The sequence below is a fragment of the Ctenopharyngodon idella genome, chromosome 2 (assembly GCF_019924925.1).
Source record: "Ctenopharyngodon idella isolate HZGC_01 chromosome 2, HZGC01, whole genome shotgun sequence".
Classification (NCBI taxonomy): domain Eukaryota; kingdom Metazoa; phylum Chordata; class Actinopteri; order Cypriniformes; family Xenocyprididae; genus Ctenopharyngodon; species Ctenopharyngodon idella.
In genome coordinates, this window is record NC_067221.1 from 5,874,456 (window position 1) to 5,898,091 (window position 23,636).

The 23,636-nt window shown below is 37.4% G+C and overlaps 1 protein-coding gene across 1 annotated transcript; it reads left to right on the top strand.

Moving 5' to 3' along the window:
- Window positions 1–3,839: 3,839 nt before the first annotated feature.
- nfatc4 (nuclear factor of activated T cells 4) lies at window positions 3,840–23,328 on the top strand. Its single transcript, XM_051874431.1, has 13 exons — window positions 3,840–4,468; window positions 7,765–7,925; window positions 11,591–12,097; window positions 12,243–12,418; window positions 12,801–12,963; window positions 15,226–15,326; window positions 15,419–15,520; window positions 15,608–15,795; window positions 15,938–16,078; window positions 18,760–18,815; window positions 18,914–19,040; window positions 19,852–20,532; window positions 23,005–23,328. Exons 1-13 carry the CDS (start codon window positions 4,333–4,335, stop codon window positions 23,073–23,075), a joined length of 2,610 nt encoding a protein of 869 aa, XP_051730391.1. The 5' UTR covers window positions 3,840–4,332; the 3' UTR covers window positions 23,076–23,328.
- The last annotated feature ends 308 nt before the right edge of the window (window positions 23,329–23,636 follow it).

Consider the following 23,636-nt stretch of genomic DNA (forward strand, 5'->3'; position numbering starts at 1 on the left):
TAACCGTTCAGAAATGTCCAGTTTCATTCTAAAAGTTGTAACTTCTAAAAAATATTCTGTAGTTTTTACAAAATAATTTTGGCAGCTGTGGTTGCCAGAATAATTTTGTAAAAAATACAGAAAAAAAACTGTAAACACATTTACAGAACAAACTGTCAGTTTTACAGTATAAAACTGTAATTTACAAACAAGAAAATTTGAATGTAAACAAGTAAATTCAACAATGCACACTACTAGTAAAATCTGTTTTGTACCTTTAACATATACTGACAACCACCATAATAATGCAGGTGGTAAAAGAGAAAGCCACATGAAGAATCAGAGTTCATCACAAGTAGCTTTTCCACGAGCTGAAGTATATACTAATATAAAGAGGGTGCACAGAGTCATTCACGCAAACGCAAAACACCATCATGGTAACCCACAACACTTACATAATGCAATAAACATTCATCTTCTGTTGTTTAATGAAACATAAAACCCTAATGTACATAACTGATAACAAAAACTATTAAGAAACATGATTTTTTAAACAAAATACTTTCAAATGTGGAGTGTCACACAGGGAATTGTGGGAATATCAGTTTACAGTTTTTGACTGTAAATTATACATTGATTTGTTCTTTTTTACTTCTAAAAATTGTAAAATTTACAGCATTTTACTGTGAAAATTACATAAAATGTCTGGTAAGAGCTTTTACAGTTTTTCCCTGTATATAGTACTGGAACTTACTGTTAACCTATTTACATTTTTTTTTCCGTAACGTTTTTACAATATTTTACTGTTAAAATCACATTCATTTTTTACAGTGTGTAACTTCTTTCTGAGTTTCTCCATCAGTGTTCGACTCCGGTTTGAACAATGTAAGGCTGAACACCGTTACTGACAATCCTCATTTTAGCTGCGTGAGATTCTCCAGCTTTGTTGTTGTTGAGCAACCGGTATTTTTTGTTTATAGTACTATAGTTGTTATATTACCTCAACAACTATAGAATTACCACAACAAATTAATTCAAGTACTTTACTATAGTATGGTTCAAAAACACTACAGTATTTACTATAAATTACTATAGTATTTTTTTTTTCATGTGGGCATGTTTTCAATTTCTGAATTAAAAGTAATTGATGCTATTATTGTCAAAAACGTCGAGGTGGTGTACCTGCCCGAACAAAACCCTCCAACCATTAAAAAAAAGTTGGCTCATTATTATTATTAATACTATTAATATATTGAAGAAAAAAGTTTATCTGGCAAATCAGCAACATACTTGAAGCAATTTTGTTGTCACGTGAGAAGAAAACCATAAACAGAAGAACTTCATGGCTGTTTCCAGGTCGTTACGTTTTTTTTTTTTTTTTTTTTAATCACAATTTTACACATTTTATGAAAAGGAACACTTTGTTCAGGTCATATATGGAGTAATCTTAATCATGGCTCAAACATTCATTATATTTATGAATATGTTTTTTTTACGTTGACAACGATAAGTTGTGGACACTATATAAAAGTGGAAGGAAAATATTTGAGTAGTTTTTACATAATGATGGTTACACCAGTTGACATTTTATATAAAGTCATTAGGTCAGTCTAAAAGTTGTAGATCATCAGTGTCCATCAGTTTGAACAATGTAAGGCTGAACACCGTTACTGACAATCCTCATTTTGGCTGCGTGAGATTCTCCAGCTTTGTTGTTGAGCAACCGAAGCGCGAGCTGTTAAAGCTCCGCCCTCTTCTGGAAAGGGGTCCGGGAGCAGCAGCTCATTTGCATTTAAAGGGACACACACAAAAACAGTGTGCTTTTGCTCACACCCAAATAGGGGCAAATTTGACAAGCTATAATAAATGATCTGTGGGGTATTTTGAGCTGAAACTTCACAGACACATTCTGGAGACACCAGAGACTTATATTACATCTTGTAAAAGAGGCATAATAGGTCCCCTTTAAAAAATACTATATGGCTGGCTTAAAATGAACACAAACTAGGTTGGAAATTCAAATTCAGATACATAATTACTAGAGGCAACAATAATAATCAAAAGGTGAACATTTATTAATAAGCAATTTAATACATTTTTATTGTTTAATTGTTATTCATTAAATGTATTAATAAATGTTTATTAAACATATTAATAAATGTTAATTAACATACATTGGGTTCATTTTAAGCAAGCAATACAGTCATTTTTAAAAAATAGTTGAGTTGAATAAAACTATCCAGCAGGTTGGGTCAAACATTTAACCCAACCCATCAAAACAACCCAATTGCTGGGTTTGTCCATTTTCAATCCAACTTGGGTTGTTTTAACCCAGCATTTTTTAGAGCGTTGGGTAGATTTGCTATTGCTGTGATCTTTGGCGAACCCAAAATTATTCTTTTATGGCATTGCTGAAAAAAGAAAAAAAAAAAACTTTTAGCACCCTTTTTTTATGGCAGTAAAAGGATGTCAGTGAATAGGGAATCGGTTTTTCTCACACACACACACACACACACACACACACACACACACACACACACACATTGCATGAGATATGTTGAAAATATGGCAGTTTAACCATGCCCCAAACGGGGAAACTACTAATACATATGAGAAATTTCTGAGAGAGAGAGAGAGAGAAAGAGAGGAAAACTTAGCGAGAAAATACACTTCCTTATTTCTGACCTCTGGGTCATTATTCAGTGACCTGTTTCCCATGAGTAACATAAGCTTCTCCAAACTCTCATGACCGGGTTCAGTGGAGCACCAAAGTAAGCAGCTTAATCATTGCTTTGCATCAAGTTTATAGTTACTCAAAATTTGCATATATGTCATTGTGACGTAACTGGAGGCTGTGTGGGAACTAAACATACCAGCTATCTTTATTGTCCACATGATGGCAACATTCTCCCATAAAAATGCTTTTGGTATATATATAGTCGAAGACAGCACAGATTGCTTCTGATGAGCAGCTCATGCATAACTCTGATATTTATATAACTAGATGAAATGGACCGCCTCACTATCAATCCCATAAGATCCCATTTCAAAAAAGGCTCATATTCTTTATATGCTCTATTCTCTTCCAGAATTATGGCTGTTCACATCACTAAATTAAATGGATATGTAATTCCAGCACTGATGAATCCCAGCCAGATGCCTCTGTATATCAAGCAACAGATGCCATCACTTCCAAGCATCAAACATGAGACAAGCTTTAAAATAAAGACAAAGATAATTATTGTGAGAATTGTCAGAGAGCAGGAGAAAGAGGGAGAGAGAGAGAACATGTTTATTTAAGTTTTTCATCTCCCGTCTCAGACAGAGTGCAGACTACAGAGGATAATGAGAAACAGATCTTACAGGGGGAGGGAAAGGAGGGAGAACTGGGATAAAGAGTTGGGGAAAAGGAAGGGGAGGGACATAGAAGTGGGAAAGTATGATGGGAAGAGAGAGAGGGAGAGAATGACTGTCGTTATGGCGTCATGGACGGGCAAACTTTCAGCATCACTGTCTTGTCTAAAACAAAAATAGCCTTATGTTGTGTTTAAGCATGTGGAAAAGGAATATGAAATATGTTTTTCTCAGAACCTGTTTGCCAGATAAGACTTTCGCTGGTGCCTTTCCAGGGAATTCTCCTTTGGGCAGAAGGGAATGTGTTTCTGCTTTGAAAAAAATGTGTTGGAATAGATTCTTGTGGGTATCATGAAGTTATACTTCACTCTAAAATATGTAGTTGTACTCACTGGCCAATCAACACACTTTGCAGCAGAAGCGGGCATGTAAAGCTAAGGACTGTTGATTGACAGGTCAAGTAGCCAATAGGAAGAGAGTAACGGTATTAAACAACCCGCCCAAAGGCAATTAAGGGTAAAGAACGAAAAAGAAGAACTTCATATAAGTTTTTTGTTCTATGGCGGTGGAGGAGTGATGGTATGAATGCAATTTCTACGGATATTTTGTAATTAAACGTGAACGTTTGTAGGACTTGAGGCTGGGAATATGGACGGTTCTGGACGATGGAAGTTCGTGAGATGAAGTTATAATAACTGTCACGGAAATCGCAAGCAAATCTACGGGGAAGAAAAGTTTGATAAAGAGATGAGCAACTGATAAACAGCAAGAGCGGCGCGGAAATAAGAATGCAAATGTGATACTTCAGCTTGAGGATAACTTTTAATTCTTTAATGTAGCCTAATACAAGCAAGGCGCACGAAGGAGAAAGTGGACAGTGACCTTCTGGAAAAGCTGTATGGCTCCCATGAGTTTCAGACGGAGCCGATATTGAGAAGTGAGAGTGGGTCAGTGATTTATCTGTCGCCGGTCTCGGTCGTACTTTTCTCGGAGTCAGAGATGGGGGCCGCGCCGGGCTCGGGATGGGAGGAGGGAGAGTTCGAGTTCAAGCTCGTGTTCGAGGAGGATCCGCCGCGCCAGAGCCGCTGCGGCCCAGAAGAGACCGAGAGCGGCCAGACGCACCATGAGCCAGCCGGTATGAGTGTCAGTTGAAGGATGGAGAGGGTGGCGAAGCTATACATAGCTATTGGGATGGTGTATATGAGTGGTTATAGAAATTGGCTGGTAACCGATGTTTTATGAGCAAAAACCGTAAATCATAATCTAAAATAGCTAACTGTTGCCCCCTTGAGCAGTCAATTAATTTATAATAGGTTATATTTATAACAAGTAGCTTTGGGTAAATAATTAGCGTTTCAGTCATAGCAGAATCCGACAGAATATGCACAATATAGTAGTATTTAAAAAGTCTAAATGAGGTGAATTCAAAACACATACAAATTCGATTCAAACAAATACATACATTTTCTATAACCCACATGAAAAAATACTAAATTATAGTAAATACTGAAGTGTTTTTGAACCATACTAAAGTAAATTGTAGTATACTGTATATATTATAGTATTTACAACACTTTGTTAATGAATGCTACAGCATACTGTAGTATGAACTATAGATAAACTAATCAATACTGTAGTATACTTTAGTTTTTACTACAGTAAACTGTAGTATAATATACCCTATAGTTGTAGTAAACTTAGTACAGAATTGGGTAATTTGTTTATATTACTATAGTTGTTATATTACCTCAACAACTATAGAATTACCTCAACAAATTAATTCAAGTACTTTACTGTAGTATGATTCAAAAATGTACTATAAATTACTACAGTATTTTTTTCATGTGGGATGTGTTCAATTTCTGAATTAAAAGTGATTTATGTTATTATTGTCAAAAACGTCTAGGTGGTGTAACTGCCCGAACAAAAAACTCATAAAAAACCCTCCAACCATTAAAAAAATAAAAAGTTGGCTCATTATTATTATTAATATATTGAAGTTTATCTGGCAAATCAGCAACATACTTGAAGCAATTTTGTCGTCACGTGACAAGAAAACCATAAATAGAAGAACTTCATGGCTGTTTCCAGGTCATTACGTTTTTTTTAAATAAATCACAATTTTACACATTTTATGAAAAGGAACACTTTGTTCAGGTCATATATGGAGTAATCTTAATCATGGCTCAAACATTTATTATATTTATGAATATGTTGTTTTTTATGTTGACATATGTTTGAAAAGTTTAATAACGATAAGTTGTGGACACTAGTGTATTAAAGTATTTTTTACATAATGACGGTTACACCAGTTGACATTTTAGATACAGTCATTAGGTCAATATTTATGTGGAAAATAGTGTAAATATATATTTTTTAAATACATTAATTTTTATCTCTCATTGACCCACTTTCTGTGCATATTTTAGGAGACTTTTTGAATGTCTTTACTTTTAGAAAGGCGCAAAACATGTAATTTCTCTAAAGAATGCTTACATGTTCATGTAGTCTGACTCACTGCCCGTGTAACTAAGTTTTATCCGCTGAAGTGTGCGTGTGTTTATGGGTAAGTGTGGAGCTCAGCGCAATGTGTTTTTAATCAGCTGTGCGTGTGAGCAGAGTTAACAGCTGCCATCTGGACCCGAACCCTCAATCTCTGTTTACTGAGCGTGCATTTAGATACCTCCCTCCAATATTCCCTCCTTTTCTCTGCCCTGTTTCCCCCTCCTGGCACACATTGTGTTGCACACCCATCCTCCGCCTTCATACTGGCATGAAGCTGTAGAAACATGCACCTCAGGTTTCCGTCCACAAACACCGCATCACTTTGCTGCCTTTTACCGCTTTCTTCAGATGTTTACTATGTTCTTAAGCGTTGCCATATATAATTATTTATTTACTCGTACCCTACATCATATTAACAACTTTAAGGATTAGAACTTGCTGTGTAGGTTCTGAATGTTAAACTTTAGAATTGCCCAATTACAAACATTTACCACGGTAACCATAGTTTACCACAACAATAGAGCAGTGACTGCAAACAAGGGCTTTTTCCAGTGTGATAAGTTGATTTTAAAGTAGCTTTTATAATATCTGAAACATTCTATAGGAGGGTCAATGATGTGACGGGTCATTTTTTTGTCCAAAGGCCTTAATAATAATAAAAAACAAAAATATGACATCAAAAGTATGTAAGGTAGTACAACTAGATCTCTTTTATTGAACCCAAAAGGTTTTAATTATATTTTGCTACATATAAAGATATTTTAAAGATTTTGAAGTGTCATTCGGACATCCAATGGCCAGTACAGCTATTTCATTTGTGATTAAAATATCTTAAAATGTAATAAATGTATATATTTTTTATTCTGGCATGATTTTATAACATCATATATCAACATAGTGCAAAATGGTATTAAAATTATGTGTAGAAGTCGTTGCTTCGTTATGAGAAAGAATGTCCGGAAAAATGAATTTCATTGATGTCATTTGGAGTAACCAATATAAAGGAAATATTTTGGATCAAGTCATGTGGTCAATATCATGTGACAGGATGTGACATCATTCAGACACCTGCAAAGGACCACATGGTCATGAAGCAAAGTAACTAACTCTCTTTTAACTATTTGAAAAATTCATGTTTCACTTGCTCATACGCATGTCCTGAAACATCAGGTCATTCGGTACAACCGCTATAAAACATGGAAAATGTTGGAATATTTTAAAAACTTGTACTAAATATAAAATGTTTGATTGTCCTTTTGCTAGCTAGCTAGATATCAGCCTGTTAGCATTGTTTGAAAATATCGTCATTCGGTATAACCAAAAGTGTCATTCGGTAAAACCGAAATTTTGGTTAAACCGAATGACTTTTTTGGTGACAAATTTTGTAAAAAATGACAAAAGCAGTGTTAATTGATTATAAAAACCACAATCTCATTGTTAACACTTAATAAAACTTCAAAATTGATTATATCTCCATTGGTTTTTTTTTACACTTTTAAAAACCTTATTCGTCAATGACCCAAGACCGATTTGTTTTAAGTCCTAATTTAAGCTAAATAAACCAAGTTATTAAGCTAAATTATTATTGGGAACAAAAAGCAACCTCAAGAAAAAAAAAACTGTGGCATTTTTGTGTAAAGTGTCATTGCTTTGCTAATGATTTGATGTGGCAGATTGTAGTTTTGAGAGTTGAGAGATTTCAGAAATCACCCCATTTGGAAAACTGTGTGGAGGTAAACAAGTCTGTGTGTACTTGTGGAAATAATAAATGACGTTTCCACAAAGGCTTCCCTGTGTTTGTTATGATTTTCTATTGAGTGGCCTCGTGTCTCACGTTTCAGCAATTGTTTATCCCATATGCACATACTTGCAGCTCAGAAAGCATGTGATTTGCTATGTACAATAATCTTTTTTTTTTGTCACCAGATACCCACTTGACTTCCACACAGGCTGGCCAGCCCGTGGGCATCCCCTTGCCTTCACCGTCAGCCGGCCGCAGGGCTGGGATGCATTCACCACCACCGCGACGGGCATTAGTCAGGGAGTTCAGTGGGACTTATGAGAGTCTGCCAGCAAGATCTATACAGGTGGGAAGCACATTTGCATAGAACATCCTGATACAAGGATCATGTGATTAATTATGGCAAAATAAATCCAGATGTGTGGTTTTAATTTCAGGAGTTCATTTTTGTTGCCCAGTAATGTTTATTGTGAACAGAATCGGTTGCCATGACCTGTTGTGCATATTTTATTTTGGCACATAAGGTCTGTAGATAAATGTTAGAGTTCAAATTAAATTTAAGTGTCTGTTAGTGTTTAAGTGTTTCAACATGAAACCAGAATCAATCCTATTTATTTAATACACGTTTCTGGCTTTATTGTATATCATTCATCTGCAAAATATTTCAAAAAATAACCCTAAAACAAAACATGTTTGTCTTTTGTAATCTTGTTCTGATGGATAAAATCAAGTCCTTTCTCTTTGAAACTCAGAAATATGTTACATTATAAAAGTAAACAGGATTGTGGAATCATAAAAGAGTGAAAGATTCTGGTTCCGCTTCTGATTCCTCATAACAACGGTTCCATTAATGATTCTTTTAGTACTTTTATGGGAAAAGATATTTAGAAAAAATGCAATTCCATTGTTAAATTATCTTTAAATATATATTATCATGTGAACATTATTGTTATTGTTAACTAAATCTTAAAGGGTTAGTTCACCCAAAAAATGAAAGTTCTGTCAGTAATTACTCACCCTCATGTTGTTTCAAACCCGTTAGACCTTCGTTCATCTTCGGAACACAAATTAAGGTATTTTTGATTAAATCTGAGAGCTTTCTGTCCCTCCATTGACAGCTACGCAACTACCACTTTGATGTTTCAAAAAGTCCATAAAGAGATCGTAAAACTAATCCTTATGAATTGACCGGTTTAGTCCAAATTTTCTGAAGAGATTTGATCGCTTTAAGCCCGTGAATCACTGCACGATTTTAGCAATCCTATAAGATCATTACTTTATCACACTGTGCGACATGGATCTACTAAACTTGGGTGCGATATGCATGTAGACTGTATGATGATGACTCGTAGGCTACGATGCAAGTTTCTATAGAAGAATAAAACGTCATCAGCATGCGCTACTGGTAAACAAAACACTATGTTGAATCACTTTGACAGTTGTAGTTTTTATGTGTGCTGAAAATAAAAAGGAAGTGTCGAAAGAAGAAGGGAAAAGAGCTTGAGGGGGAGCAGTTTTAAGTTTTAGCGCCATGTTGCGTTGATTTCATGTCTCATTTTTATTGGCTGGTCAGTAGACGTAGGTCGTAGCAGCAAACACACTGTGCGTTGATCATGCTGAATTTCTGACACTGTCAGAAGATGATCGTAGGCTTTCTTTGGTCACCAGACCTGGAAAACAGCCGTCTGAACCTCTCTCACTGTACGACATAGGACCACCGATTAAGAAATCGCCATGATTGTTTCACGATGGCAATCTTTCGTCTGGGACAGCCAAAAATCGTGCAGTGTATCCTGGGTTTTATATGATGAACAGCTTCAGGCTTTTATCCCTTTAAACTATTATTAAAAATAGTTTTCATTAATTGAAGTAAAACAAAATATAAATATTAGATGGAAAACTTAAACTTAAAAAAACTTAAAATTAAAAAAGGACAGAAAGGCCATTAACTGAAGTTGAAGTGCTGAAAATAACTAAAACTGAAATAAAATTAAATTAAAGCTAAATAGAAATTAAAAAAATGAATGAAAATGACAGCACAATTATTAAACTAAAACTAAAATTAACTTAAATATTTTTAAATAAAAGCTAGTTCCAAATAATAATAAATGCTATCATGGTATATAAATAAAGCTAAAATAACGCATATGAAGAACCAGTCAGTAACTAAACTGATTTAAAACTCTCAGGTAGTTGTGAGCTGGATGTGTTTGATTTACTAAAAAGAACTTATGCATATAGTTTGGGAGTCGGACTACATTGATGATGATGATGATAATGATGCATTTTATTTATAATGCGATTTTCTCAGACCCGAAGCGCTTTGGTTCTGGTTTTGGTTCTGCTGTTTGTTTTTGATTCATAAAAGGTACTGAGATGCTGACTGATATGAGTCGTAAAGGGATAGTTCACCCAAAAATGAAAATTCTGTCATCATTTACTCACCCTCAGGTTGTTCCAAACCTGTAAACATTTTTTTGTTATGTTGAACACAAAGGAAGATATTTTAAAAAATCTGGGAAACTGAACAGTTTTGGGGCACCATTGACTTCCGTAGTATTTTTTTTTCTACTATGGAAGTCAATGGTGCCCCAAAGCGGCCTGGTTAAAAACTTTCTTCAAAATATCTTCCTTCGTGTTCAGCAGAACAAAGAAATGTATACGGGTTTGGAACAACTTGAGGGCGAGTGAATGATGACAGAATTTTCATTTTTGGGTGAACTATCCCTTTAAGGTGATGATACACGGAGCAACTTTTTGAGCAATGTTGCTCGGGCACAAATTTATATCTGGATACTTCAGATAGGTCGTGGTCAATTTTTTGAGATCCTCCAATCAGAATGCTAGCAGCCGATCACGTGACCGGCTTGGAGATTTCAGAAAAAATTCAAACAAGATGGCGGCCTCTCAGCGGCAGTGGAGCGAAGAAAAGGAGCGTGAACTTGTATCTTTTTACGCTGATAAGTTGTCATGTGTCAACCTAAAACAGGGAATTTACCTCATTTAAAGGTGCGGTCACACTGCACTTTTCGTTCCATGCGAATGCGTCAGACCGGAAACGCAAGCTCGTGTGAAAAATTTCGCATTTTGCTGCGTTCCAGAGTTCTGCGAATTCGCATCACGTGAAGACCTGCAAGCAGTAGAAGATCGATTCGTCACGGCATGACCTCTTGGCTGAATTAAAAGAATGATATTTTTGCAGTAAAGTCAAGTAGGTTCTATATTTTTACATTTTGAATGTATTACTTTAAGTTATGTGTTGAATTCATGTTTATAAAAAAAAGACACTGTAGACCGTGACGTCATATCACGACCGTTACAGCATCCGAAGAAATTTCGCACGCTTAAAGTCTAGTGTGACCGCGGCTTAATGCTTAAAATACCAACAGATGTTCAATTTAATGTGCGCAGGCTGTAATTTAGCCATTGAATGTTTTCAGTTAAATACTAAAAAGACGCGTTGTTTAACGTCTGTAGTGGCGAAGGCTGTACAGCGTACGGTATGTGAACGTAGCTACTAGTCGCTTTCACAGTCTGTTTATAATCGCTCTTGCAAATGCGATCGACGTGGGTTCGAATCCGCCTACTTGGACTTTTGCCAAACTCACTCTTCTCCCTTTTCCTATCACAAATCAGATTGGAAAGGCATTTATATTTAAATAAAAATGAAGAAAATATTTTAAAAGTTTAAATAAAGTGCCTAACAAGTGTATTTATTGGGTTGGCAATAGATTTGCTCCTCTCTGATTGGTTGCTGCTAACTGTTCGTTGCCCTAATTAGTTGCCCTGTCTCACTAGGTTGCCCGTCGATGGCAACATTGCTCAAAAAGTTGCCACGTGTATCATCACCTTTACGTTCAGGAATCCTATTACACTGATTGTGCTGTATGTTTTTGAATCACTAAAAAGTACTGCATTCATTCATTAAAAGGACAACACTGCTGTCTGTTCTGGTCATGCTGTAGATTCCTTAGTTCTTGTGGTAGTTCAATAATATCACAATTATTTTAGGTATCAGAGTCTAGAGTGCTTGAGTGTCCTAGCATCCAGATCACCACTATCTCCCCTGAAGATGACTCAGGCCCAGCGGGGGGAAGCTACTGGGACCGTGGGGGTGGCTGGGACAGGGAGCGTCTATACCTGCCCCTGCTGGATTCCTACCGTGATGTCATGACAGGGGCAGGTTCCCTCAGCCCCAGCCCCAGCCCTGCTTCCAGTTCCTCATCTCGTGGATGGCTGAGTCCAGCTTCCAGCTGTGATTCTCTCCTGGTGGAGGAGGAGGAGCTCAGTGAAGCTGCCGCCCACTTCTGCCTATCGCCCTCCTCGCGCCCTACGTCTCCTGGGGGCAAAAAGCGCAGGAACTCCCCAATAGCCTCCCCCAGCACCTCCCGCAGAAGCAGCTACTCTGAGGACCTCTCTTCCCTCCCGGACGCGGGAGAATCCTCGGCTCAGTCTCAGGCTCCAGCGAGCTGTGAGCTCAACATCCCACAGAAGACCAGGAAGACCTCTCTGGAACAGGTGATCCTCTTGAAATCCTTAAATTCACTGATGGTCCATTTTTGGTAATCAAACAAAGAAATTAGTGTGTTATTTGAAGAATTATTTCTGTGACATGACAATCTTGGGTTGTCTCTGGGTGTTCACAATCTGTGTACCAATCCAGTTGTCATCAAGAGACATTGAACCAGAGCTGACCCCCGTTCAGAACTCTACCTGCCCCCTCCCAGATGTCGCTCAGCTGAGAAGGGAGGCCCCCACACTAGGGATGGACTACCTGTCTGTGCCTCCTGCTCTGGGCTGGGGCAGAACCAGGGCCAGCGCTCACAGTCCTCTCTTTAGGTTAGCAAACATCTCTTTTGCTTCATTTTTTGATTAAAGGGTTAGTTCACCCAAAAATGGAAATTCTGTCATTAATTACTCACCCTCATGTTGTTTCAAACCCGTAAGACTTTTGTTCATCTTCAGAACACAAATGAAGATCTTTTTGATGAAATCTGAGAGCTTTCTGTCCCTCCATTGACAGCTACGCATCTACCACTTTGACGCTTCAAAAAGTCCATAAAGAGATTGTAAAACTAATCCATATGAATTGAGCGGTTTAGTCCAAATTTTTTGAAGAGACTCAATTGCTTTATAGGATGAACAGATTTAATTAGAATATCAGAATAATGTCTTAGACTTCCTAACTCACATCATCTCTGCTTCCTCAATACTTCCACAGATCTAATGCACTGCCTCCACTTGACTGGCCACTTCCTTCACAGTTTGACCAGTATGAACTGCGCATAGAGGTACAGCCCAGACCACACCACCGCGCTCATTATGAAACTGAAGGAAGTCGAGGAGCAGTAAAGGCATCACCTGGAGGCCATCCGGTGGTGAAGGTAACGCTCATAAGCTATAAATAATGTACAATCCTGTATAGTATGTGCTGTTACTTCATAAGTGTGTGACTTGCTTTGTAAGTGTGTGGCATTTTACCATTCAAGCAATCATATTTCAATATTATTATTCAGTATTATTAATAGTGTTATTGTATATATCTTATATACGTATACATACATATAATTTTTAGGGGTTCAAGCACATAGTGCTGAAACTCTATTGTAATTGTTAAAATTTCCAAGGATCAGCATTCTCCCCTAAAAGTGATCGGTCAGACCAACGTTAGTCATAGAGACTTGAAACTTTGAGGGATGGTAGTACTCACACCGTCTACAACGTCGCCAAGGCTTGCCTCGATCGGCCTGATGGGGGCGCTACAGTGGTCAAAAGTACAAAATCGCTCATAACTCCTAAACCGTTTAGCATCGGCTTAAGTGTCTTATATCGCTGGAATCCTTGGCTCAAGACGGACAAAATGCATGCCTCGGATTTGATCGTCGCTCCGTTCAAAGTGGGCGGAGCCACTTTTACAAAAATGTCTATAACTCATGAACGGAATATTTATATTATATATATACATTATATGTATATAATATATTATATTATTAACGGAATATAGATACTTTCACCAAATTTGGCACACATATGTAAGCTTTTTTCCCGTGAAAAAGGACGCAGCTACTAGACACTTGGTGTCACTATAACATGGAAAAAATTAAAAATGGCTATAACTATGCAACCCGAAGTCTGATTGACTTGAAAATTGGCATGCGGTGCCCCCCCCAATAATAATTAGAAGTGGCCAAATCGTCCCCCCCCAGTATTTGAAATTCTTGCATTGTTCTGCTGCACTTCATTACAGCACTCTGCATGTTGTTAAGATGACAAAAAGGTTTAAAAGTTAATTTTTAGTCTGGTCTGCCCCAGCGGTCTAAGAACGCTCGTCAATGTCAAAATGATTGAGATGGCCAATCAAATTAAAAAGTAGGCGGGGGTTCTATTCTCTCTTTGCTCGTGCACATAGTCTTCACAGCACGGGCGCATCAATCGATTGCTTAACGCTGTTGCGGAGGTTCTATTTTTCCGGTAAATTCACAAAACAAATGCACACAAACCTGTCCCTGCTCTTGATATACAACCATTGATGGACATCTTTGATTTTAATGAGGAAAAAAATTATGCGAGGGCGGATTAGAACACGCAACCTTTGATACTGTTAACAAAAATTCTACCACCAGACCACTAGGGAATTTAAAAGCCCATTGCGGATCGATATATTTATTCACTAAAAAATTATATTATGAAACTATCACATTAAACATGAGTTCTCAATGTACTATTGAAATTGATTTCTGGACATCGTAATGTTATTTTTTTTCTACAATTGTTACTGTACATATCTGATATAGCATTGTATTAGCAGCAATTTCGTTCACTGTTTTGTTTCTTTATGCTTTATTAAAAAAAAAAAAAAGGTCCCCCCCAATGTTCAAGACATGGTTACGGCCTTGCATTCACATATCTCAAAAGATGCGGCCGGCGGCAGCCAATGAAGTTTGAGCAGCTATCAGACAAGGTTAACGGAGGCCGATCGGAATGAAACTCGCTGGGCTTGTTTGACTCATGTCCCTAGAGGCCTGTGAGAAATTCGAAACAAATCAGCCACCAGGAGGCGCCTTCATGTTTTTTACGTGCGTAAAGGATTGTATATCACGCCATTTTTCGCACACGCCCACAACATTCATACCACATGATAGAACTCCTCATTCTGAGCAACTATGCCTCTAGGACCGCCGCTGTCCATCGAAACATTTGTTAAATATTGGAGATTATTTCAAAAAACAACTTTGCCGAACTAGTCCTAGGTCCTTGATAACTGTTAAAAAGCTTTATAAACCATATATTTCCTATGGTAAATTTCTTCTATTGGCTAAAAATGGTCTTTTCCATATATGATCAAGATGGTTACAGGCTTGCCAATTTAAACATTATACCTTTTTACGCACGTGCTTAAAGGCCTTAAAGCGCTTGAACCCCAATAATTGCTGCTTGCAGCTATATTCTGTTGTATTACTGTATTTCGATTATTTGTGAGCTTGTCTTATTTGGAAACAGCCACAATTTAAAAACTATTTTTAATTACATTTAATAATTAACATAAAAAATATGTCAGAAAATACTTAAATTAATTAAATTAAAATAATTTCTTCTAATAATTGAATTGATATTCATTTTTTTGATCTTTTCTCTCTGGCATCCAGCTGGTGGGTTACACGGAGAGACAGCCGCTCTCCTTACAGGTGTTTGTAGGAACTGCCGATGACAGATCAATACGTCCTCATCCTTTTTATCAAATACATAGGTAAAACTCTTGTATGATATTTTGCGTTATTGAAAAAAAGTGTTTTTAGTAGATCCATGGGTTGACATGTGATATACTTGTCTCTCACACAGAGTAACAGGGAAGATGGTAGGCACAGCTAGTCAGGAGAGCATCCAGGCCGGCACCAAAATCCTGGACATCCCACTCAACCCGGAGAACAGCATGACTGCCCTGTGAGAAAGAGACATTTGACCTCTGATTGAATGTCATTAAATGTCTCAGTAAGCGCTCATACATGAATTCCTGTGTTTCCCTCTCAGCATTGACTGTGCAGGTATTCTAAAGCTGAGGAACTCTGACATTGAACTCCGGAAAGGAGAGACGGATGTAGGAAGAAAAAACACTCGAGTGCGTTTGGTGTTCCGCACACACCTTCCACTGTCTCCGCCCATCGTCCCACCAGGACGAGTCTTAGCCCTGCAGGTGGCCTCGTTACCCATTGAATGCTGTGAGTGAAGCAAATCGCAATTATGCATGTTTAACTGCAACTCCTATGTGTAATTTACCTCTTTCTCTTTTTAATTTCATCCTATCTTTATTTGATGTTCACTCAAATTTAAGCTTAAATTTACACTTGTTTCTGCCTGCAGCACAGCGCTCTGCACAGGAGCTTCCTGTAGTGGAGTCTGTCAGTCTTACTTCCTGTTCAGCAGAGGGAGGGGAGGAACTACTTCTAGGTGGGACCAACTTTCTTCCCACCTCCAGAGTTTTCTTTATGGAGAGAGGATCAGGTATTCAAGTAGGCCTACATTAATGCACATTTTCAAGCAAAAAAAAAAAAAATTAAGGCAGCGGCTATTTGCACTAAGTGAAAATAGCATATTTTCTTAGCGATTTATGCTATTTACACTAAGTGACAATAGCAATATAATCTATTTACACTAAGGGCCTGTTTACACCTGGTCACTTGCAATGTGTTTTCTCTGATCGGATAGATATCTGATTTATAAAAATGATTGCATTTACACTTGGCCACATAAATGTGTCTCCGCAAAACGGATATAGATCCGATCTTCAATTCCCACGCTATATGCAGATTTCATTGAGTTCACGTCACCGAAAGCAACAAATATGAGCTGTATTTTGTTGATCATAGGCTAATTTCAAAATCAAAGACCGCAATAGGAGAGAGCGTGGCCACAGCCCTGGTAAGATCATTTAGTCTCATTACTTTTAATGAAGATGATTGTGTTTTGAGCGCCTGTTTGATATGCGGCGATGCGTGCTGCAGTAGCGCTGTCATATCTGGCTATAACATGTTATTTAGCCTATAACATGCGCTCACACGTTTATTTTTTAGTATTTTTGGGAGGAGTTAAATTTACATATGTGGTTTCAACAACCAGATGCATTTAGACCTGTTCAGTTTTGACTGGAATGCGTCCCAGACCACCTCCTGAAGTGGTTTGAGCAATCGGATTAATATCCGTTGCGAATGCGTTTCGGAGGCCATTTAGACCTGGTCTTTTCACGATCAGATAGCTATCCGATCAGTGAAAACGCATGAAGTGACCAGGTGTAAACAGACTCTAAGTGACAATAGCAGCATTTTCTTAGCGATACGCTATTTACACTAGGTGAAAATAGCGATAGATTCGATCGCGTTAAAAGAAGCGTGTAACGAAGCGTCACTCGAAGTGGGATCCATAAGCAGGCTTTTATAAAAATCGTTGTCAAACAGGCAATGGTCAGACACCAGCAAACACAGTAACGGAGAGCAGACACAGTCGTGGACAATAAACAGGCAGTAGATCAGGGCAGGTGGAGAACAATCACAGATCAGAAACAAAGCAAATAGTCCAGAATGCAGGCAGCAGAGAATCATAAACGGGGAACAAACTGGGTCACAACAGGCAGGCAGTACAGGAATAAATGCTCAGAAATGCAAACCATAGTAATTCAAAACCTCGCAAAGAGGAATGGTGAAGAGACAGTTTATATAGGCCAGTGAATGAGCTACAGCTGGGCAACGTAATCAGTGCCAGGTACGGGGCTGATGGGAAATGTAGTGTGTATGTGTAAGAGTCAATATTCGGGTGAGGGAGCCCTCTGATGGCCAGAGGAGGGAATCACGGAGTTTGTCTCTGTGACACTGCGTGTCTTTTTTTAAACTTGACAACCAGACATTGGTGGGCGGAGCTAGTGTAAAAAGCGTTTGCCAACAAGGGACACTATTTGCACTTAGTGTAAATAGACACTCCGAAAAGGACAAGCTGAAATTTTGAAAGTGGAAACTCTGTATGCTTTTTGGCTGTTCATTTACACAACAGTGTTTTGGGGGCCTGAAAACGCAAACTTTTGAAACCAATACCGTTTTTGTCACCATGGCTGTGTCCGAAATGGCCCCCAATACCCTTATGTAGGGCACTATTTGAGGGGACAGCCATTTGTAGTGGTGTCCAAAACCATAGTGGACTTTATCGAGTGCACTCATTCAATCCCACAATGCACTGGAATAACGAGTGCACAACCTCTGTACGCTCAACGGCTAGAGAATACCCATAATGCACTGTGAGGGTCGTGTTGAATGAAATCCCGCGTCTCGCCAGAAGATGGCGCCCGCAGCTGAATCATCCATCCATCAATTTTCCAAATCGCTGGTCCAATGTGGGTACAGCGTAATATCATACAGTTATAAATTCCTTTTTAATTGATTATTAAATTGTTTAATTAAGGTTTATACATGCTAGTTTCCATGACAGAGTTCAAGATAAATCTTTTCATTACTACTGGAGCTGCCAGTTTGCTAAGTTTCAAATAATTATTAAACGGCAAACACAAACTATGCAAACTCACTCGTTTTTTATTCACTCCTTCAAGTGGACTATATTAATAGAGTAATGTAGGGAATAGTGATAAGTGTATAGGGTGCGAATTCAAACACAGACCATGTAAAACGCAAATTTGTGAAATGGTGATGTCATGCGCATGCAACGTGACATCGCCAACTACTGGTCTGGCATGCATAATACAGCGTTTTTAGTCGTTTTAGCGGATCCATGTGAATGGGGAGTGTTTTGACAACTTTGTCGTCTGTACGATGCAAAGAAAAAAACGTTTCTGTTTTAATTACATTGTCGTCTAAATGTACCCTAATACTTTTATTCAGCCAGGATGCATTAAATTGAAAAGTGACACTAAAGACTTTTAAATTGTTACTAAAAAAATAGATATATATTTCGAATAGATGCTGTTCTTTTGAACTTTCTATTCTCAAAAGAATCTTGAAAGCATATATTACAGTTTCCACAGAATTAAGCAGCGCAACTGTATTAAACATTGATAGATAATAATACATTTTTTGAGCACCAAATCAGCATATCAGAAAGATACATGAGCGCATAAGAAAGAAAACACTATAATATCACAAAAAAATGTTGTATTTATTATTATTTTTATTTTTTATTTCTAGATGGCAAAGTCCAGTGGGAGGAGGAGGCACATGTGGACAGGGACAAAAGCAATGAGGTAAATCGATCATATACCTTAACTATGACAAGAGTTCGACTCTGCCTAGAACTTGTAAGGAAATGGACTAATTTTGTCTATATTTACTTATGGCCCAGAATTTGCTGTGTGTACGAGTGCCAGCCTATAATGAACTTTCACTGAGCCATCCAGTGTCTGTCTGCCTGTACGTGTCCAATGGGAAGAGGAAGAGGAGCAGCACACACTGCTTTAAATATCTGCCCAGTGAGTGTTACACAGGCAGCAGTCAGCTGTGCTTTCACATGATAGAATCCCTCTGCGTATGGTATTAATCGCTGCTGTTGACCAGAAATGCAAAATATGTCTTTTGCATGCCATGTGTAATAAAGAACCTGTTCTCTTTCATAATCTAAAAGCATGTTCAACTCAAGCATCATGTGCTGCTTTGACCTTGCCTTTGATCACAGAAGAGCAATTTTAAAATGACTCTTATTAATATTTTTAATATATTTTTTTAGTAAGGATGCATTAAATTGATCAAAAGTGACAGTAAAAATATTTCTAATGTTATAAAAGGTTTTAGTTTTAAATAAATGCTGTTCTTTTGAACTTTCTGTTCATTAATGAATCCTGAAAAAATTGTATCACAAAAATATTAAGCAGCACAACTGTTTTTAGCATTAATAATAAGTGTTTCCTGAGCAATACATCAGCATATTAGAATGATTTCTGAAGGATCATGTGACACTGAAGACTGGAGTAATGATGCTGAAAATTCAGCTTTACATCACAGGAACAAATTACATTAATATTACATATACAATAATAGTATATTTTATATTAAGTTTTCTGAATGTCATGGTACATCTTTGATGTTGTGTCATATAACTCTATGTGTATGTATATATAGATAAGCAAAATCTGTTTTCTAATGCAAAACCGGCTCAACCAGTGTTGTGAATTTGGGGGCGGGACTATCTGTTTGGCTGACCAATGGTAGATAGGGAATGCACAGCAAAGTCACTAAATGTTAAAATCTGTCCATCTTGGCTTATGTGTTTTCCTCATTTTCTAGTCATGTTTAAAGAGGAAGATCCACTCCTATCCCGTCCCTCCATCTTGCCCCTGGAAGGGGTGACGCTTTGCCCTATGAGCAGCGACATGAGGTCAGACCTATCTGTAGATGACAGAAGCATGTCTTTCCACCTGCCTCCATATCCCAATGAGTACTCTTACTCCTCGCACGGCTACCAGGAGGACTACTGCCGTAAACCAGAGGTTATCGAGGATGGTGGGGGTCGCGGTGCCCTGACCGAAAGGCATCCCAGCTTTGAGAGCTTGGAGCTGGGCTTCACGGAGCTTCTTCCTCCTATGTACCCAAGAGCCTCACAACCTCTTTCCCCCTCCCCGTCTCCTTCTCCGTGGCTTGACTCTCCCTATCTGTCCTCTTCACCTTCTCCCTCACATTCTTGTTCTCTGAGCCCATTCCCTGCCAGCAGTCCGATCTCCACCTCGCCTCTTCCTCCGCTCTCTCACTCCCCGTATCCACACTGTCCTTGCCCCCAAGAGATGTGCTCCTCACCTCCGTCACATACTAGCCACTATCAGGACCTGTGCCCACCTTCATACGGCCAGTACGAGAGCTGGGAGCACCAGATGCGCCCTGCTGAAAGAGACACCGGCTCTAGCCTGAAGTTGGAGGGACCCCCGGACTTCACGGGCCCTTCATCGATGCAACATATCACATTAGAGGAAGGTGGGTATGATTGATGGTAAATCTGATACTAGTGATGCACTGATATTTAAATTCTGACTGATACTGATCAGACAATCATTATTTTCAAGTTATGGTCAGTAACTAACCAGTACATGGTAGGGCTGGGTAAAAAATATTGATTTCTCGATTTCAATCGATTCTCATTTTTACGAACCGATATCGATTCTTAAATTCCATGAATCGATTAGTCTAGTCTGTTTTCAGTTGATAAATGAGCAAAACATTGTAGTGTGCCTCCCATCAAATAAATGCCTCCCACTTTTTATATGAAGCAAAGTCTCAGATTTCAAATTCTGTCTATTTAATTACGAGATTAAAAAAATAACGGTTTTGGCACTGTTTAATGTGGCGTGACAGATCGCTGTAGCGCCTCAATGAAAGAAGCGGCAGCACAAAGCGCACGTGAACTGATCATCTCATCCGCTTTAATACCAGTTACAGTGCGAAATAAACATGGATGAACACCTGAAGATATGTTAAAAGATACAGTGCAACTTACCGAAATCCGTATCTTGTCTCATGTAGTCATGTAATCGCTCAATCAGTGTTTCAACCATGGAAAGACGTCAATAAAACAGCTTGTAAACAATGTCACGTCACATTTACCTCAGAAAAACCATATTCAGTGACCATAACTCGTTAGTCAGCTAGAAAAATGAACTCTAGAGAGGAGCATTTTGCTAAATATAGTTTTTATGATAGCCACCATTTAATGTTTATATTTCAAAAAATGCATTGGAGTAGAAATATAATTAAGCAATTGTAAAGTTAGTATTTTAACTTTATTAGGCTATTATAAAAAGTGTCCTTGAGTGTAATTTAAGTGTTTGTATACAAATCAGTTCATTTTAACCTTCAATATTAGGTAATGTAGTACCAACTGACTCCCATGTATAGTTTACTGCATTAGTTAAGAGATTTTTTTTTTCCTTGAGAAAATTTGCCATGTACTGTTCCTGATATATATCCAAAATAATTGATATTGAATCGAATCGGATTTGAATTGAATTGCAAGCTTGTGAATCGAATTCGAACCGAATTTTTACATTTGTGTCAATACCAAAGTCCCTTTAAGACAAGTCATTTCACTCGGCGGCCATCTTTGAAACGCCTCTCGGGCATTCAAGTGCAGCTCCTATCTCTTTGAATGGGGAAACATCAAATTCTCCAAAGCTGTTTGCCAAGCTTTCGATTAAATTTCATATTTGAAATCACCAATGAAATCTGACAACAACTGTCTCATACATTCTGTTTCTAAACGCTCGAATCATGACAAAAAACCTGTATTTTTCAGGCTAGATCAAGCTAATGCCCATGCGCAGTCCTAAATGCGCGTCTCGTTTCAGAGGCGCACGTCTGACTGTTTCTATAGGAACCGGAGTTTCTAACGGCCGCTGCAGTGATGCGATGACTTTACCAATCGGCGATTGGCTCTTATTTAGAAGGCGGGACTTATTCCGCCACATTATTCCGCCACTTATTCGCGCGTTGCACTTTCTCCCATTCAAAACAATAAGAGTAACACGTCTTGTGTTATTCTATAGTCTTTGTCAATACCCAGCCATAGTACATGGCTCAACTTCTATACTATTTTTGTATAAAAAAAAATTAAAAATTAAAAGATGCTTCATCTCAAACATCATGTGCATCATTTGACCTCTAATAAAGTGTTGAGATAGTATCACAGAAGAGGTTTTTTTCTTATTTCTTCACACATAAATTCAAATAAATGCTGTTCTTTTGAACTTTAAAAAAATCTTGAAAAAAATGTATCACTGTTTTTATGAAATTATTAAGCAGCACAACTGTTTTCAACATTGATAATAATAAGAAATGTTTCTTGAACAGCAAATCAGCATATTATAATGATTTCTGAAGGATCATGTGACACTAAAGACTGGAGTAAAATTACATTTTAAAATATATTAAAATAGAAAACAGTTATTTTAAACTGTAAAAATATTTCCAAATATTACTGTTTTTACTGTATTTTTCATTAAATAAATGCAGCTTCTTTACAAATCGAAATGACCCCAAACTTTTGAACGGTAGTGTAATTATTTTAAATAATTATTTAATATTATATATAATTATATAGAAAATGGTTAATTACAATTACGTAATATTTTGTATCAAATATTATTGAATGTAAAAAAAGTATTATTATAATATTTAATAATACTGAATGTCATGATACAGATACCAATAAGCCAATAGTTATTTTTCATGTTATGTCTGATAACCAATAAAAGGCTCATATTAAAATTCTATATCATTTTGTCTAAAAAAAATAAAATCTATAATCAAATGCTACAAGTGAATTTAGGCATCACAACATTATAATTTACAATATATAAATGGATAATCATTATGAGATTTGATAAAGTATAACTAGAGTCTCATGATATCAATCATTTAAATGATTTCTACCGTAATTTCTCATCCCTACAGTGACTGAATTCATCGGAGAGGATATCAGATCCTTTCAGATGGGGTCACACATGGACAGTCGACCTGGATGACAACATCCTCTCAGTTGTAGTCCAGTGATAATCAGTGTATAGATAATATCATATCAACATTTTCTGTATAATTTTTTATGGTATATTGCTAAAATTTGGCAATAATAATAAAGACTGTGCTACTTCAGTGGTGAATCTGTGGTAAAACAGAAGGCAGGCGTACAGTATGTAACTGTTACTGCTTCCTGACTGCATATTTGAATGGAACTAATGTTTTAATCTGTATGCAAAATAAATTATCCTTATATTATTATGTTTTGATCCACTAATGTGTCAGTTTATGGGGGTTATTAATTTAATGAGAAGGTAATGTAGAACAAAACCTTATACTTTTCCCATTCCCTCTTTTATCTGGGAAACTGACTTAATTTTTGCAGTCTATTTGTGGGATCACTGAACATGTCCTTTGTACACAGTGTCTTGGTAGTGACTTCTGCACCCCTGCTCCCACACAGGAAATATTACGACCCTTTCAAACATCTAAATATTTGCAAAGGCAGAATATCAGATTTAAAATCATTGAATTCATAGTCACTGAATTGTAAGAAGACCATATGGACA